At 35.7% G+C, this 14,737-nt stretch overlaps 1 protein-coding gene across 5 annotated transcripts in view; it reads left to right on the top strand.

Moving 5' to 3' along the window:
• Positions 1 to 14,737, top strand: part of UGGT2 (UDP-glucose glycoprotein glucosyltransferase 2) — an 80,110-nt gene that overhangs the window by 29,432 nt on the left and 35,941 nt on the right. For all 5 annotated transcript variants that reach the window (XM_048295793.1, XM_048295792.1, XM_048295794.1 and 2 more), the window contains 9 exons: positions 2,964 to 3,055; positions 3,997 to 4,147; positions 5,116 to 5,235; positions 7,427 to 7,512; positions 9,052 to 9,187; positions 10,749 to 10,880; positions 12,293 to 12,457; positions 12,911 to 13,034; positions 13,133 to 13,231. In XM_048295793.1, coding sequence (XP_048151750.1) covers positions 2,964 to 3,055; positions 3,997 to 4,147; positions 5,116 to 5,235; positions 7,427 to 7,512; positions 9,052 to 9,187; positions 10,749 to 10,880; positions 12,293 to 12,457; positions 12,911 to 13,034; positions 13,133 to 13,231 — 1,105 coding nt within the window. The remainder of the gene's footprint in view (positions 1 to 2,963; positions 3,056 to 3,996; positions 4,148 to 5,115; positions 5,236 to 7,426; positions 7,513 to 9,051; positions 9,188 to 10,748; positions 10,881 to 12,292; positions 12,458 to 12,910; positions 13,035 to 13,132; positions 13,232 to 14,737) is intronic.

The raw sequence follows: 14,737 nt of genomic DNA, 5'->3' as shown, positions 1-14,737 counted from the left end.
CATTTTGTGAAGTGTTCCTTTCTCATGCTTTAGCTGAGAAACAGTGAAATGATTTTGTAAACTAACTCTCTATCTTGCCCCTGCACGGTTTTGTTATGGCTCACTAAAGAAAATATTTTGAATGGGTGTTGGAGAACCTCAGCCAATCCCTCTAGGGGGTGGCTGGTCAAGTGACCAGTCATACCATGCTCTCTTAGGTACAAAGGTATATATTTAATAAAATAGTTCTATTTTTCTCCTTGAACTTATGTCGTGATTCTGGCCATTTCTTGGTACAACAGCGATACATCAGTCTCTGCACTTCATTGCTTTCTCTACATACCCAAGATACACTTTTTCCTATGACTCTTTATTGTTAGGATTATAGTCAGGATAAAGCAAAATACATCCCAGATGATAATAGTTGCTCCAGAGTATGAATGTTGATATCAGGACTTTTCCTGTTTCTTGATGAAGTCTTTACAATGACTTTCTTTAATTGCAGCTCTGTTAACACAAAAGTCAGAACTAACTGCTCAATCAAAAACTACACTCCTCCACTACAAAATGAAAAAAAAAAAAAAAAAGGTCTATCAGGAATTAAGCTGTCAATTGCTAAATATAGGGATTGGGAGAAGTAACTTAAAATTTGGATTGAAATGAAGTAGTATGCACTTAGGCAAATCTGTTTATATGTAAGCAGTTATGACAATGAAGATTTGGCTAATGGATGTAAACAATTTGGCTCAGTCAATGTCTTGTTGGGTTTTTTTATGGGGCAAAATTGAGTTGCCTAAACTGGAATTTCTGATGTCATTTGAGATGCTACAAGCCATCTGAGATAGGCACCCAGGTCTGGCAGATGCATCCACAGGGACATCCATCCCCTTCTGCCTCACCTGTATATTCCAGTCCAAGATACCGTATCTGAAACAAATTATAAAGGATATCTGGGGGGGTTGGTTGGCTGAATCACTCTTATGATTCCATTAATGTATTAACTACATTAAGAGGATTTTATGCACGTATCACTCTAAGTTTTAATTTCATGCGAGGTCACATCCTTCCTGTAGTCTAAAGGCCTTTAGACAGCTAAAAGCTAAATTTTGTTGAATAAAAGTGAGGAAGCTTCCTGAACACTGCTGCTTGAGCACAATAAATTGTCATGTGCATTCTTGAACTGCAGTACATCCATCTAGCAGCAGGAGAGATATGATCCCATGCTGTGTGTAACTGGATGATTCCCTCTCAATATAATGAAAGTTGAATAGGAAATGCAACGAGAGGAAATAAAGTTATTAAAAGTTGAAAGATGTGATGATTTAAGTGTAATGAGTTGATACCTAACCAAGAAATAGACAAGCAACAGCTATAGATAAAAGGAAAAAATGAAATCTCATTAAACAGAACTCACAACTTGCAGTGCAATAATCTGCTGGCAGTTTAGCAAGAAGATACTACATGACTATTATCAGCCTTCAATTCTAGTGTTGGATGCCTAAATATACCTTCCGTCAACATTTTTATGACAAAGTGGATGCACTTCTAAACAATCAAGTATCTAGCATCAAGCTATATTAATCTCACCTCTGATTTATCAATGTCTGTAAGTATCTGAAGAGAGGGTGTCAAGAAGATGGAGCCAGGCTCTCTTCTGTGGTGCTGAGCAATAGGACAAGAGGTAATGGGGCAGAAACTGATGGATGGGGAAGTTCCACCTGAGCATGAGTCAGAACTTCTTTACTGTGCAAGTGACTGAGCACTGGAACAGACTGACCAGAGAGGCTGTGGTGTCTCCCTCATTGGAGATATTCAAGAATGCAATTCTGAACACAATCCTGTGCAATGTGCTTTAGGAAGACCTTGTCTGGGGAGGGAGATTGGACCAGATGACCCACTGTGATCCCTTCCAACCTTAACCATTCTACAATTCAGCTCGGTTCTTTTCCTATTTACATTTCCTACTTACATTTAACTGTGTGAACATAACCACACTGCTTTAAAGAAATAATACTGTTTTCAATGTTTTCTCATTTTTGCTCTCATTTGTCTAGTGATAGGTTTATAACAGGAGTGATATACTCAGCCTGAGTTGCTTGCTGTAGGCATGCTTTTCTTAAAGTACATTTTTAGTTCACACTTACTTTGTTTAGCAAGTGGGAGCTAAATTGGAAAAAAACCACATCTTTCTCAGTTTGGTTTTTTTGTGTATTTTTTGTGCTTTCCATTTCTCTGTTGGGAATTAAGGCAGATCTGGAAATCTGATTGCTCCTCCTGGCATGAGTTAGGATACACTACTGTTGTTGCTCTTGTCACTTACCTTGCTACAATATAGTTTTGTGCCTCAGAACCCTCTGAAGGAAAATGATAAGATATGCTTTACTCCCTAAATACTTCCTTCCTCTTGTATTTGTTTATTGTGGATCTTTTTTCTTCTTTGCCGAGCCAAGATGTGCTATGCTGTCCCTTTCTCATCTGTGTTTTTTCCATGGTCCCTTTGTTAGACAAGTTTTTAAGTTTCTAGTCTGTTTTTCCTAATTCCCTGAAACAATTCAGCTACACATTTTTCAGAATTGAGAGATGTTAACTTATTGAGAAAGCTGGTTTCAAGTGGAGGTCTGAGGGACATATGTAAGATCTCCCTTTGCTGAATGGATATATAGGAATAATTTTTCAAAAACTTACAAGCTGTATTTCTGTATGTGGTTGTGTGTGTATTTTCGCTTTCTGTTGGCAAACACAGAGAATGTGTCTCTTTCTCTGCCTCATACAGGTAGGTTGTTTTCATTTGTATGTGTACATCTGAAGTGTATTAAATAGCACTTTTAAAAGATGTAGTCAGGATTTTTTCCAACACTCAGATAAAGGAAGAAATTGTGTGGAAGAGATTTAATGTGTATATTTTGCAGCATTACTTAAGGGTGTTTATATGTGTTAGTGTAGACATACACCTAAATAAGTAAGCAGTGCTTTTTACTTTTTAGCATTTTCATGAAACACTTGGAATTCAACCTGGAGAAGCACGTTTATTTCTAAATGGCCTTCATATAGACCTGGATTTTCATGATCCCTTTAGGTAAGGTCACAGAATTACTAATACTGGAGAGTTGTATTCATGGTCCTAGTCTCATCTGTTAAATTTTAGGGACAAGGAAGTGTTCCAGTAGGAGGAATACTGATTTACAGTTGTTTTGCTTTGAGTATGGTCAGTGTATAAGTAGTTGAGAATAGCTTTTTCTCTTGGAATATGTTTTCTAATTTGCTTATAATTTTACAACTCACCATGTAAAATTAATTTGGAAATGGAAGGAATCTAATGTGTTCTTGTCAAAAGGTGTGAAAAGCACTTTACAAATAAGAAAGTTAATGCTTTCATATTCCTATTACTTAAAAATCAGGAAAATACAGACATGAAGGCAGTCACAAAATCTTGCCAGCTGTGTTCTGCTGTGGAGTACTTCAGGGTTTTTTTCATTCTCAAATTTGAACTTTCAGGTTGCAGCAGATGTTCCAGAGTCCCCTTGGGTCTTCTGGGAGGTTTTAGGGTGTGGCTGGGTGTTTCCTCCATGCTGTTTCCTGAGTTCTGCCATGATACAGGCTTAGAGTTCATCTGTATCTCCATCACTTGCTGCTTGCTTCTCAACTCGCATTCAAAGCTGCTTCTTAGGATACCCCAGCTTGGATTTCTGCCTCAGGCAGGACAGTGCAGCAAGAAACCTTTCACTCTGCTGTCCTGCCACTTCTTACTAAAGATGGATAAAATTGCTTCATATAGAATAGATCTGAATGAATAAAAGAATTGTATAATCTATTGTAATTATGTTTTGAAATGAGTTGGAGACGTACACTTACAGTGTTATTAACTGATACTGTTCTAAATTTAGGCTGTGGGAGAATATAAGGGGAAAAATATTTCTAAGACTATTGACATGAAGATTGTTTTCAGTTTTAAAAATTATTTTTATGTCATGAAAAGAGTTCTGTGTAGACATTATGTATTTTATCTTCCTGAAAAAGTATCTTAGAGACTCTTAAACTGGAAGGAAAAGTGATGCACGGCCTTCATGAACTTGGCATCAAAGGGGAGATACTGAGTAAATTTATGAGGTTGCATATACATCCTACAGATGATAATTATGCGCTAGATATTCGTCACTCTTCAATAATAGTAAGTAATTAAACATTTATTTAGAGATTACATCTTTGATAATTCTCTGTATGAGACAATTTATATTTTTTTGTACTGCAATTGAAATACTAAGCATAAGGCCATATATCAATTAGCAGTTTAAAATATTTTCGAGGGTAATATCCCTTCAATATTTTTAATGAGTAATTTTCTCTAGTTCATACCTTATTAAAATTTTAAGATCTAGGATGTTAAAAAGAAAAGAAAAATGTATCTAGAGTAGTCGCACACTCCAAACTATAGAATTTGTCTTTTAATGTAGCTATATAGTACTACATAATATCTCAAATTATGCAAGACTTCTAAGTGTACTTCACAAGTATGATAAGTGAATTGTGGGCCACTTAAATATTATTTCTAACTGTTCAATGACTGTGACTTTTACCCTTCTTCAAAATTTACACAGGTTTCATTACAAAGGTTATATGCCAGGGGAAAAGGCACTAAAACATTATTTTTTGCACCGGAAAGAGCCACATTTCACTCTTCTGTTTGCCACGGCTTGCACAGAAAGGACTAGAGGAGCAAATCAGCCACGTGTGAATTGGCTATTTTGATCTATCTGAAGTGCTGTTGCTGCAGGTTGCAGATAAATACTGTATTTGGATTGCAAGATGGTTATGCTGTGTTACACACATCTGTGTGATACATTGTTATGATGTTTACATTGTGAAAGTAATTTCCACACTTGAAAAAAAATGGTTTTATTCACATCCTTATACACAGTACAAATGGTCCATTTTCCTTTTCCATTCAGTATTAGTGTTATTGTGTACTGCAGATAAAAAACAGTTCGATTAAAAAGAAAAAAAAAAGATAAAATTTAGAATCTATTTTCTGTTATTATTTAACAAAAAAAAGGGAGACATTTTATGATATTATTATGCCCACATATTCTTCTCAGTGTTTGATACGTGTTTTCTAAATGGCTGCCTTTTTTGTTTTAGTGGATTAATAATATAGAGCAAGATCACAGCTATAGCACATGGCCTGCAAGCTATCAGGAACTGCTAAAACCCACATTTCCTGGATTTTTACAGGAGATTAGACGCAATTTATATAATTTGGTAAGTTTGGAGAACTTAATTTTTTTGCATAGAGTATATATTAGTATGTGGGCAGATAGTTTATTAAAAAATACACATGCTGAATTTATTATTAAGGTAAGTTTTCTATGTGGATCTGTTAACAGTAGTGAATATTGCTTTATCTAGTCAGTCATATGTGGCTATTAGTTTGATTCGCAGATGGATTTGGGCACAGTCAAGAGTTTTTTGCTCCTTTCCATACTATGCATAGAAATTTCACTACTATCAAAGAATGAGGGAAGGTGGTGATAGCTGTCCATGGTTTAGAGATGGTGAACTGAGGTATAAAAATATTTAAGTTATAAAGCATACTAATTATGAATGTCTTGTAGCTTAATTTTTCTTCTGCAAATAGGAGTCTGTATCAGCTAGTAAGCTAAGGAAGCAGCTATTGCTGACTTAAATTAAAATTAAATTAAAATTACGATCTTCTGAACCATAGAATCATAAAATGGTTTGGGTTGTAAAGGACCATTAAAAGTTGTCTAGTCCAGCCCTCCTACAAAGACCAGGGACTGAAACTTCATCCATCCTATCCTTTAACAATTTAAATGGTGGTCCATCCACAGCTTCTCTGGGCAGCCAGTTCCCCTGTGATACCTTTGGTGTCTCACCACCCTCATTTCTTCACATTCAGTCTAAATCTGCCCTCTTTGAGTTTAAAACTGCTACCTCTTGTTCTGTCACTACAGTCTCTACAACTGGTAAAAAACCTCTATCCTTTTTGTAAGTCTCCCTATATTCATAGGAGAGATGCTCCAGCCCTCTGTTTTTGTGGCCTTCCTTTGGACCCAGTCGAGGTCCGTGTCTTTCCTGTGCTGAGAACCCCAGAGCTGGATGCAGCACTCCACATGGGGTTTCCCACCATGAGGTGTCTACCATGGCACAGAGACGGAATCCCCTCCCTCACCTTGCTGGCCATGCTGCTTTGTATGCAGCCCAGGGTATGTTTGGTTTCTGGGCTGTGAGTGTACATTGCCAGCTCATGTTCAGCCTCTCATCCACCAGCACCCCCCAAATCCTTCTGGTACGGCTGCTCTCAATCTGTTCATCCCTCAGCCTGTATTGATAAACTGGGAGTTGCCCCAGCCTGGATGCAGCACTTTGCACTTGGCCTTGTTGAAACTCGTGAGGTTCCCATGGACCCACTTCTTGAGCCTATCCAGGTCCCTCTGGATGGCTTCCCATCCTTCAGGTGTGTCAGCTGCACCACTCAGCTTGGTGTTCCCTGCAAAGCTGCTGAGGGTGCACTTGATCCCTTTGTCTTTGATGTAGTCGGTTGCAGTGATGCGAAGTTTGTGTATAAACGACAATGAAAATACAAGCAGTAGGTAATAAAAAAAGTATGTTTATAATGAAGCATAAGATGTGTAATCTGAAGTAGATTGTATTACATATTCACAGTTAAATACAAAAGCTATATTGTAGGAATCTACAACACACCATTTAACTATAATCTGGAGTGTTCAAAATTTTAAAAGTTATTCTGCTTCATTTTAGATACTCTAGCAAATATGATAAATTGTAAGGGGAGTTTGCAGTACAAAGTTGAATATATGAGGCACAGATGTCACAATTAAATCTACATAAGAATAATTCGCCTATGCAAACACATCCCAGCTTTAGATTCTATGTATGCCTGAAAGATATGATTTTATACTTCAAGCTACACCAAGTGAAAGAGTGACTACAAAGATATGTGAGACAGGAAGGAAGAATTCTTTCCCAAAGTTCCACTCTACTTAAAGTTTTTAGCCAAAATATTCTGTGTATTTGTTTTTGTTTGGTTTTCACAACAGAAGAGAGTTTGTTAGAAGAAGTAACAGAAAAATCGGTATTATATCTTTCTAAAATAAATATGGAGTTTCTTAATAAAAATTAAGTAATGGCGCAGAGCCTTTCAAAGGAGAAAAGAGGGATCACTTGGTTTGAAGTTCAGTAAATGGTTAAATCCTATTTTCACCATTTGGTCCAAATTCATTAATTCAGTTGTTATTTTCATTTATACTCTTAATGTTTTCTTACAATGAATGCTCTAAAAATTGAAAACAGCTGGGGCATACAGCTACTTTGGAAATTAATGTTCTTGTTTAGATCTTATGTCTGAAGAAAAAATAAAAACAGACATAAAGAAAAAATATTGGATGCCAGATATATTTTCTCTTCTTAGGTACTTTTTGTTGACCCTGTCCAAGAAGGTACTGGTGATTATATGAAGCTGGCAGAATTGTTCTATCATCATGATGTACCACTGAGGTAAGGAAAAATAAAAGTCTTGGGGAAAAATTTTTAAATAAGGATGCTTTCCTTTTTTCTTCTTCATCTTCCATTGTACTAGACAAGGATGTGAATTAAAATTAAGGCCAATGCAGCAACATTCTAATAAGGCCCATTGGTTACCCATTTGTGTCAAGCTTACTCAAGTATTAAGTATTCTTAAGCAAACAGATTGCAAGGGATAGCATACCTGAATGTGTGTAAAATGAACTGCAAAGGTCTGATAAAAACTTATCTTCTCAAATAGTCCCACTGGGTGCCCTTGTGAAATTCCATTCTAATCAAAATATTCTGTAAGTAAAACATGCTTTCAAGGGATTTTTGGAACTCAGTTCTTTCAATTGTGGTTGCTTTTTCTAATGTTGTTTTGATATACACACTCAAAAGACCAAAGTGAGATTATCCTCATCGAGTTTTGAATTCCTAAAAGTGAGTTGCCTGAGTCTGAACTAGCCATCATTTGAGACATGGACACTTTTGAGGTACAGTCTGGTTGATCTGAGCTACCTAGTTACAAGAAAAAATGAATTGCTCTCAGAAATGCCTGTTTATTTCCACAGTTTATAAGAGAAGGATATCCAAAGTTCAGCAAGATGAATTGCATGTTAAATATTTAAAATCTTCCTGTGAAATGGCATTTTATGTCCTCAATAGATTACAGCTGTTTCATTTTCCTTTAAAATTTTACTAGTTCTGATCTTCTTTTTTTCCTATTTTTCATCATTCAATTACAAAACCGTAATGGAAGACAGATTGCAGTGTTCTGTGTGTTTCCACAGAAAGGTTTGGGTTGGAAGGGACCATAAAGATAGTATGGCCTAGTCTCAGTCCAGGTTTTTTACATGCAAATGGTATCAAAGCACCACCTCCAGTAGGCTTTTTTACCTCTCAAGCCTCGTATTTCTTTGGGATTTCTTTAAATTAATGGAAATTTAGGGATTAGTAGTAGATGTGTTTAAAACTGTTGTGATTGGAAAAAGAATGGCCATGTCAGGGTGGTGGAAGCCCCAAAAGGTTCAAAAGGCAAGAGAAGGGCTAGTAGGAGTGGCACAGGTTTATGATGGGACATCGGTACCCCAGCATGTCTTCATGCATCTACTCAAGAAAGCCCTTTCAGAAAAATGAAAGACAGACAATGCCCAGACTAAAACAAAGACTCCAGTCATTAAGAGATGGTGGCAAGAATGTAAAGAATCAAAACCTTCATACAGGTAAGGAGAGAAAGTAGTGTGATTAAACCCTATTGACTCACAGAAGTCTTAATTATTGCCAGCTTTAAAAGGCATATGTAAAGTCAGTACATAGTTGGTAACCTAAGCATACTGTAGAGCTGATGAAGGATGCATGGCTGGTATCCTGTGTCGCCATACACAGTCATGGAAACGCCACCCAGGTACAGGGTTTTCCATGCTAGCAGATCACTTGAATGCAAACATTTTGTTCTTCTATATTTGTCATAGAATGTGTGTGAAGCAGATATTGTGTTAAAGTGTATGATCTCTTTTTGTTTGTTTGTAGAATTGGAATTGTTTTCATTTTAAGTACAAAAGAAGAAATTGATGGAAATGAAGATGCTGGAGTAGCTCTTTGGAGAACTTTTAATTACATTGCAGAGGAATCTGACATCTCTCAGGCCTTTATGTCAATAATTAATGTTAGTTCTTGCACAAGAAATCAGCTATTTACTTCTGTTTTATAATTTATTAATTTTTTATATAGTTAGGATCTTGCTGTCTTGTGATAGCATGAGATGTGTGCATTTACTTTACGCAGAAGTGAAATGTTAAAAACATATACAGCATTAATATACTATAGAATTATTTGCAGAAATACTTTCCTCTTCCAGAAACCAATTTGCTATTGTAATTTTGCCTATCAACAGGCTTTCTTCAATAATGTAAAAAAGTAGATGCATGCCTTGCAGCTTTCAGTATTTTCTTATGAAAAATTATTCTGTATTATATCTGTTAACGTAATGGGCCTGTCTTTGTGTTCTGTGTCTTTTGGAGTTCAGGGATTTTAGTGTCACCTTGGCAGTCCTATAAGCTTTGAAAAACCTTTTCTTTTTGTCCAGTGTAGGCAGTGAAACAGTAAGACACAATTTTTTTTTTTGGTCATGGTTGAGCCTGTCCATGGGTGTAGAAAACAAAAATATTCCAGGCTTACAGCTTAATGAGACAGGATGTCTTTGCGAGAGAATGCAGGTTCTCATAAGACAGGAATTTCAGAGATGAGAGATGAATGGAGGAGAAATAAAGGGAGCCATCTATGTAAAGGCTCTGTGGGTAAAAGTTGTGTCAGAGAATATGGTATTTCTGCATAACAATTTTTCTTCCATTTTTCTGTTTTTATGTTTAGTGCCTAGAAAATGTCATGGTGTCATGGACAAACTTAGAGAGGTTAAGATGAAAGGAATTGAAGTAACTAGGAATACCTTGGAAGAGAAATCCACAAATGTTAGGGAGCTGACATGCATGGGTGATGATTATCCATGACTAGATCAAAAAATATAATTTACAGTGTGCTTTTTAAAATGTTGTGTTTCTCTCTTTACTTTGTTCCATAATATAAAAAGGAGGGGATGATAAATATAATTGAAAGATAACAAAAATAGAAGCAATAAAATAAAGGTTTGAGATACTCAGAGCTAGAGGAAAATATTGTTCCTCATTTGAAGAGAAATGGATTGAATAATTTTCTCTTCAAATTTTAATTTTATATATGATGACAGTAATAAAATTATTATTCTCTGAAATAAGATAAAGTTGGTAAGGAAAAATTACCACTGTAGACAAAAGTGTTACTGACTAGTTTAGGCTTGGATTAATATGAATTCAGGTAACTACCCATTTTAGGTAGTTTATAAAGAGAATTTAAATTGCTTCTCTAATTAGTAGAGAGGAATAACCTTTCACATTCAGCTCACATAGTTGTATTTCCTTTGCCACTTCAGATTTAGACTAAAGGTAAAATAATAGATCAATCAGAACAGTGCTCTGATAAAAAATTGTGCATATGTTCAATGGTGATAATTACTAAAGCAGTATAAAAACTGCAGTATAGCAATAAAAGCTATGTAAAATTATACCAATATAAAATTTGCTAGAGCACTATAAAAAGATTATACTTACTTATTGTTTATTTACTTCTATTTATCAAGTTCTGTTTGACGACTTACTAAATTTTTTAATTTCTTTCTGCTATAATTTTTACAGATGTACCATGAAGTGAAGGACAGAAATGTTCTGACAGTAGATGATGTGAAAGATGTTCTTAGAAGTGAGTACCCCCGTGCTGATGTTCAGAGTATCCTGGATGTTCATTCTGAATATGATGAAGGGAGGCAGGTATGTTGAGACCTATGTTGAGTATGAAATACTGCAGTGTACAACTCAGTGTATTTACTAAGCTGAAGGATTGCTAAGTGTTAGAGCAAGTAAATACAGCATCTTTGAGTCAAATTGTTCCTCAGCCACCATTCAGTCATTAATGGAAATGTTGTAAAGGTTTCTGCATTACTACTCTCGCTATGAAAATTTACTCTTGCCTGCTCCTTTCAGGAGCCACAAGTGTTTTTCTAGTAGGCATGTCAAGGGGTCTCCCTCATGCTGTAGAAATTGTTTACCTATGTCTGGATAAGGAGCTGAAGCCTTTTTTCTAGGTGGATCGTTGTTTTCTTTAACTGTGCTTTCTGCTTATAATTTCCTTTGGGAAAGACAACTATGGATTTTAATTTAAAGGCTATAGAGATCACATTTTTATCTCTAATTGACTGAGTAATCAGTTTTCTGCTAAAACATATATAAAATACCTTCTTCCTATATGTGTCTTCAGCCATGCTATCTATATAATCTTGTTTCTGACTCCATTTTGTTCATTTCCTTTTAGGATTTGTTATAAAATGTGTATTATGTTTCTTTAAAAAGATGCTTTGAGGCAGCCAGAAAAGAGCGCTGTGTGCCTTACAGTGTTTGTTCCTCATTGGAATGAAGCCTGGAGGCTTCATATAGAAGGGCAGTTTGAATGTGCCCTGGAAACAGTTAGGAGAAGAAAATCTCCCATAGAGAATATTAAAGGAAGAAAACTAGTCAGCCACCAGGAGGCAATCCTCCATACAAGCAGGGACAGTGGGACTGTGATGAAGACCAGGGAGGAGACAGCAGGATGGCAGAAAGATGGAAGCATAGATACTGCCATAGAGTTTGTAGCCATTCAGAAAGTGGCACCGAAAGAAAACATGAAGGGATGCAGAATAAGAAAGGGGAATTACTTACAGTACATCTTTATTTCTGTTTGTCTCATGGATTTTTTCACTTGGGGGAAAAATTAGCCTCTTCTGCTTTCTTACCAAGTAAAACTTGACTTACAAACACAAAACTCTTTTGAGGTTTTTTTCTAGGGTGGGTTCTTTGATAAAAGCAGCTTTGACTGTCTCAGGGTTCTTCTCCAAATGTTATTTGCTTTATTTTTACTTGCTAGGAATGTTAAGCAGAATAAAAGAATATTTCTCAGCAAGATGATAAAGCAAAAGTTTACAGTGATGTATATGGATCTATAATTTCTTTTGTCATTTCGTTTGACAAATGAGTCCCATCTGTCCTGGTTGGTTTCCAAGCACTTTCTGTTTTGTCTCTGCTACTCGTGACAAGGTGTGACAGTGAAGAGTGCTTAGAGTTCATCCTCTCTTGATATTAGTTTCATTTTTTTACTACAGTCAGCCACAGTCTCTTTAATCCTGTGATATTTCTGATTTGATCAGGCAGGAGCAACCTTTTATAAAAAGAGTGGCCTGGGCCCGCTGCCTCAAGCGCTGTTTAATGGCGTGCCCTTTACCAGAGAGGAGATGGATGCAGCAGAGTTGGAGACACTTATTCTTCAGAGGATTTTTGATGCCAGTGGCTCCTTCCAGCGGGCAGTGTTCATGGTATGTTTAAGATTTCTGAACGAGTGCAAGATGAAATATTTGACAGTGAATTGTTTCAGTAATGTTTATATATAAAGTTTTTTATAATGAGATGGCTTGAAATTAATACTATCACACCTGCAATTACATTGTTACGTTAATTTCTGGTCATGGTTTTGAAACAGTATATTTAAATTATTCAAGGCTGAAGGATCGGCTAAGCACGTAGTCATTGTATGGAATTTTTCAACCAGAAACTGAGAATGTACTGCAGTTGTTCATTGAAAAATCTGTATCTGATATTTTGAAATAACTACCTGTGTCACATTTGTATGGTTTTGACCTGACATTGTCCATAACTTGGTGTATGTAGAAACTTAAAGCTCAGTTGAAAGATTGTACAAATACTTGGTCTTTGTTTGTCTTGAAAATCTGTCTTAAAAGTACAGATTTTACATTTTTCTCTTACTGCAGGGTTTGTTAGATGATCATGTAAATGCAGTGGATTTTCTTATGGATCAGAACAATGTAGTTTCACGTATAAACCCCAGTATTCTTGGAGCAGAAAGAAGATACATACATTTCAGATCCAGCTCTGGTAACTCCTTTTCTTGGATATTGTTATGATTTGTGGGTTGTTTTTCAGTTTTGTTTTCATTTTTATAAATCTAATACTTTGTGGTTTACATTATGCAGTTCCATTTCATGTGGAAGACTTCTCTACTTTCTCCTTTTTGGATTCACAAGATAAAAGTGCTGTAATCTCAGATAACATGAAGTATTTAACAAAAAAAGGTAATTAATTTTCTTTATAGGTTATCTATCTGTCTTTATATGGCTATTACAAATTGTTGAAATTTACCAGTAAGATATCCCAAGTAAGTCAATATCCCAAGGATTCCATGTAAATTAAACATTTCTCAGTATCACAGTATCTTCTTTTGGGAAGCAGAGCATATCTGAATATTGTAAACATGAATTATAAGTAACAGGGTAGCTGTTTTAGTTTTTGTAGCTTTGAAATGGGATGGATGTTGTGGCTAGTTGTTTTTGTTTTACAGACATGGAGTTGAAAGGCTTTACAAGACTTTTGCAGCTTTGAAGATAGACTCAGCTTCCATACTAATATGGTTTTACTTGAGGATATTGGAGTGTGTTCGGTTTTCAAGTTACTCTTACTTGCAGTATTATCAACTGCAGAATGAATAGAATTTGTATGTCTGTGCCAAAATTAGGTATTTCTAAATTTAAGGAATAATTTATTATGTTTCTAATTTATTAAGTATCTCCTTATTTTTCCTCTAGTTAGATGGTTTAATTTTGCTATATGAGCCTTTGGCTTTCTATAGAAAAGAAATAGAAGTTATATTCTATTATATATAATCTGATGGATTATAACCCATTTATACATTTTGTCTTTATTAAACCTCAAATGTTTTTGTACATTTCAAATACTTTTTGACGTAAAATATTCTTATTGCATACACAAGTACCTTTCCTTGAGAGAGAAGAAATTACAGCAGTGGGGGCATAATTCTGCATGGGGTCTTGCCTTATTAAATTCTAGAAGTAGACAGTTAACAGCTGCTCATTTACATGAGTCCATCAAGGGACATAATTACCCTGTTAACAAAGTGCTGTTCATTCAGTGATTTTTATGTGGTATTTACAGAGTTTTACTTAATTCACTATCAGAAAGAAATGCCAAACACTTAAATTTCTTTAAAATAAAGTTATTTGGCTCTTACTTGGTTCTGTGTCTACAACCACAGGGACATCCCAGTAAGCTGTCAAATGAGTGGCTTTCAATCTGTAGACTTATTTCTAAGATTGAGGTCTCTTGTGTAAAACCTATAACCTTTAAGATGGAATCTACGTTTCAAATCTCTCTGCCCAGTGTGTTTCTCTAGACCACAGCAACAATTAATAATAACCTTTTCCCAGCATCTCACCAGAACCTTGGAAAATTTCAGGCTATATGCATTATTTTTTGGGGGATGTATGATAGACCTGAGTAGACTGATAATATTCTACAGATAATTTTGCAAAATTTTTCATTTACCATTGCTCTTCTCTGACAAGTAAAGAACAGGAGACCACAGAGCAAGAAAAACAGACATTTTCTGTGTGTACACTTACACAGTAGTTTACTTTCCTTGGACTGTATTTAGTATAATCCCATTTGTGTCCAGAAATGATACGTTTTTTCCTGCCTTTAGTTGAAGGACTCTCCCTTTGCTGCCAGGGAAAGTGACTGGCCTAGTTTATGCATTCCTGTAACTACTTAATTCTTTTCATTGC

This window comes from Corvus hawaiiensis, chromosome 2 (assembly GCF_020740725.1).
Source record: "Corvus hawaiiensis isolate bCorHaw1 chromosome 2, bCorHaw1.pri.cur, whole genome shotgun sequence".
Taxonomy (NCBI): Eukaryota; Metazoa; Chordata; class Aves; order Passeriformes; family Corvidae; genus Corvus; species Corvus hawaiiensis.
The sequence above is the reverse complement of the archived record's forward strand: the minus strand, read 5'-3'. Positions and strand labels throughout refer to the sequence as shown.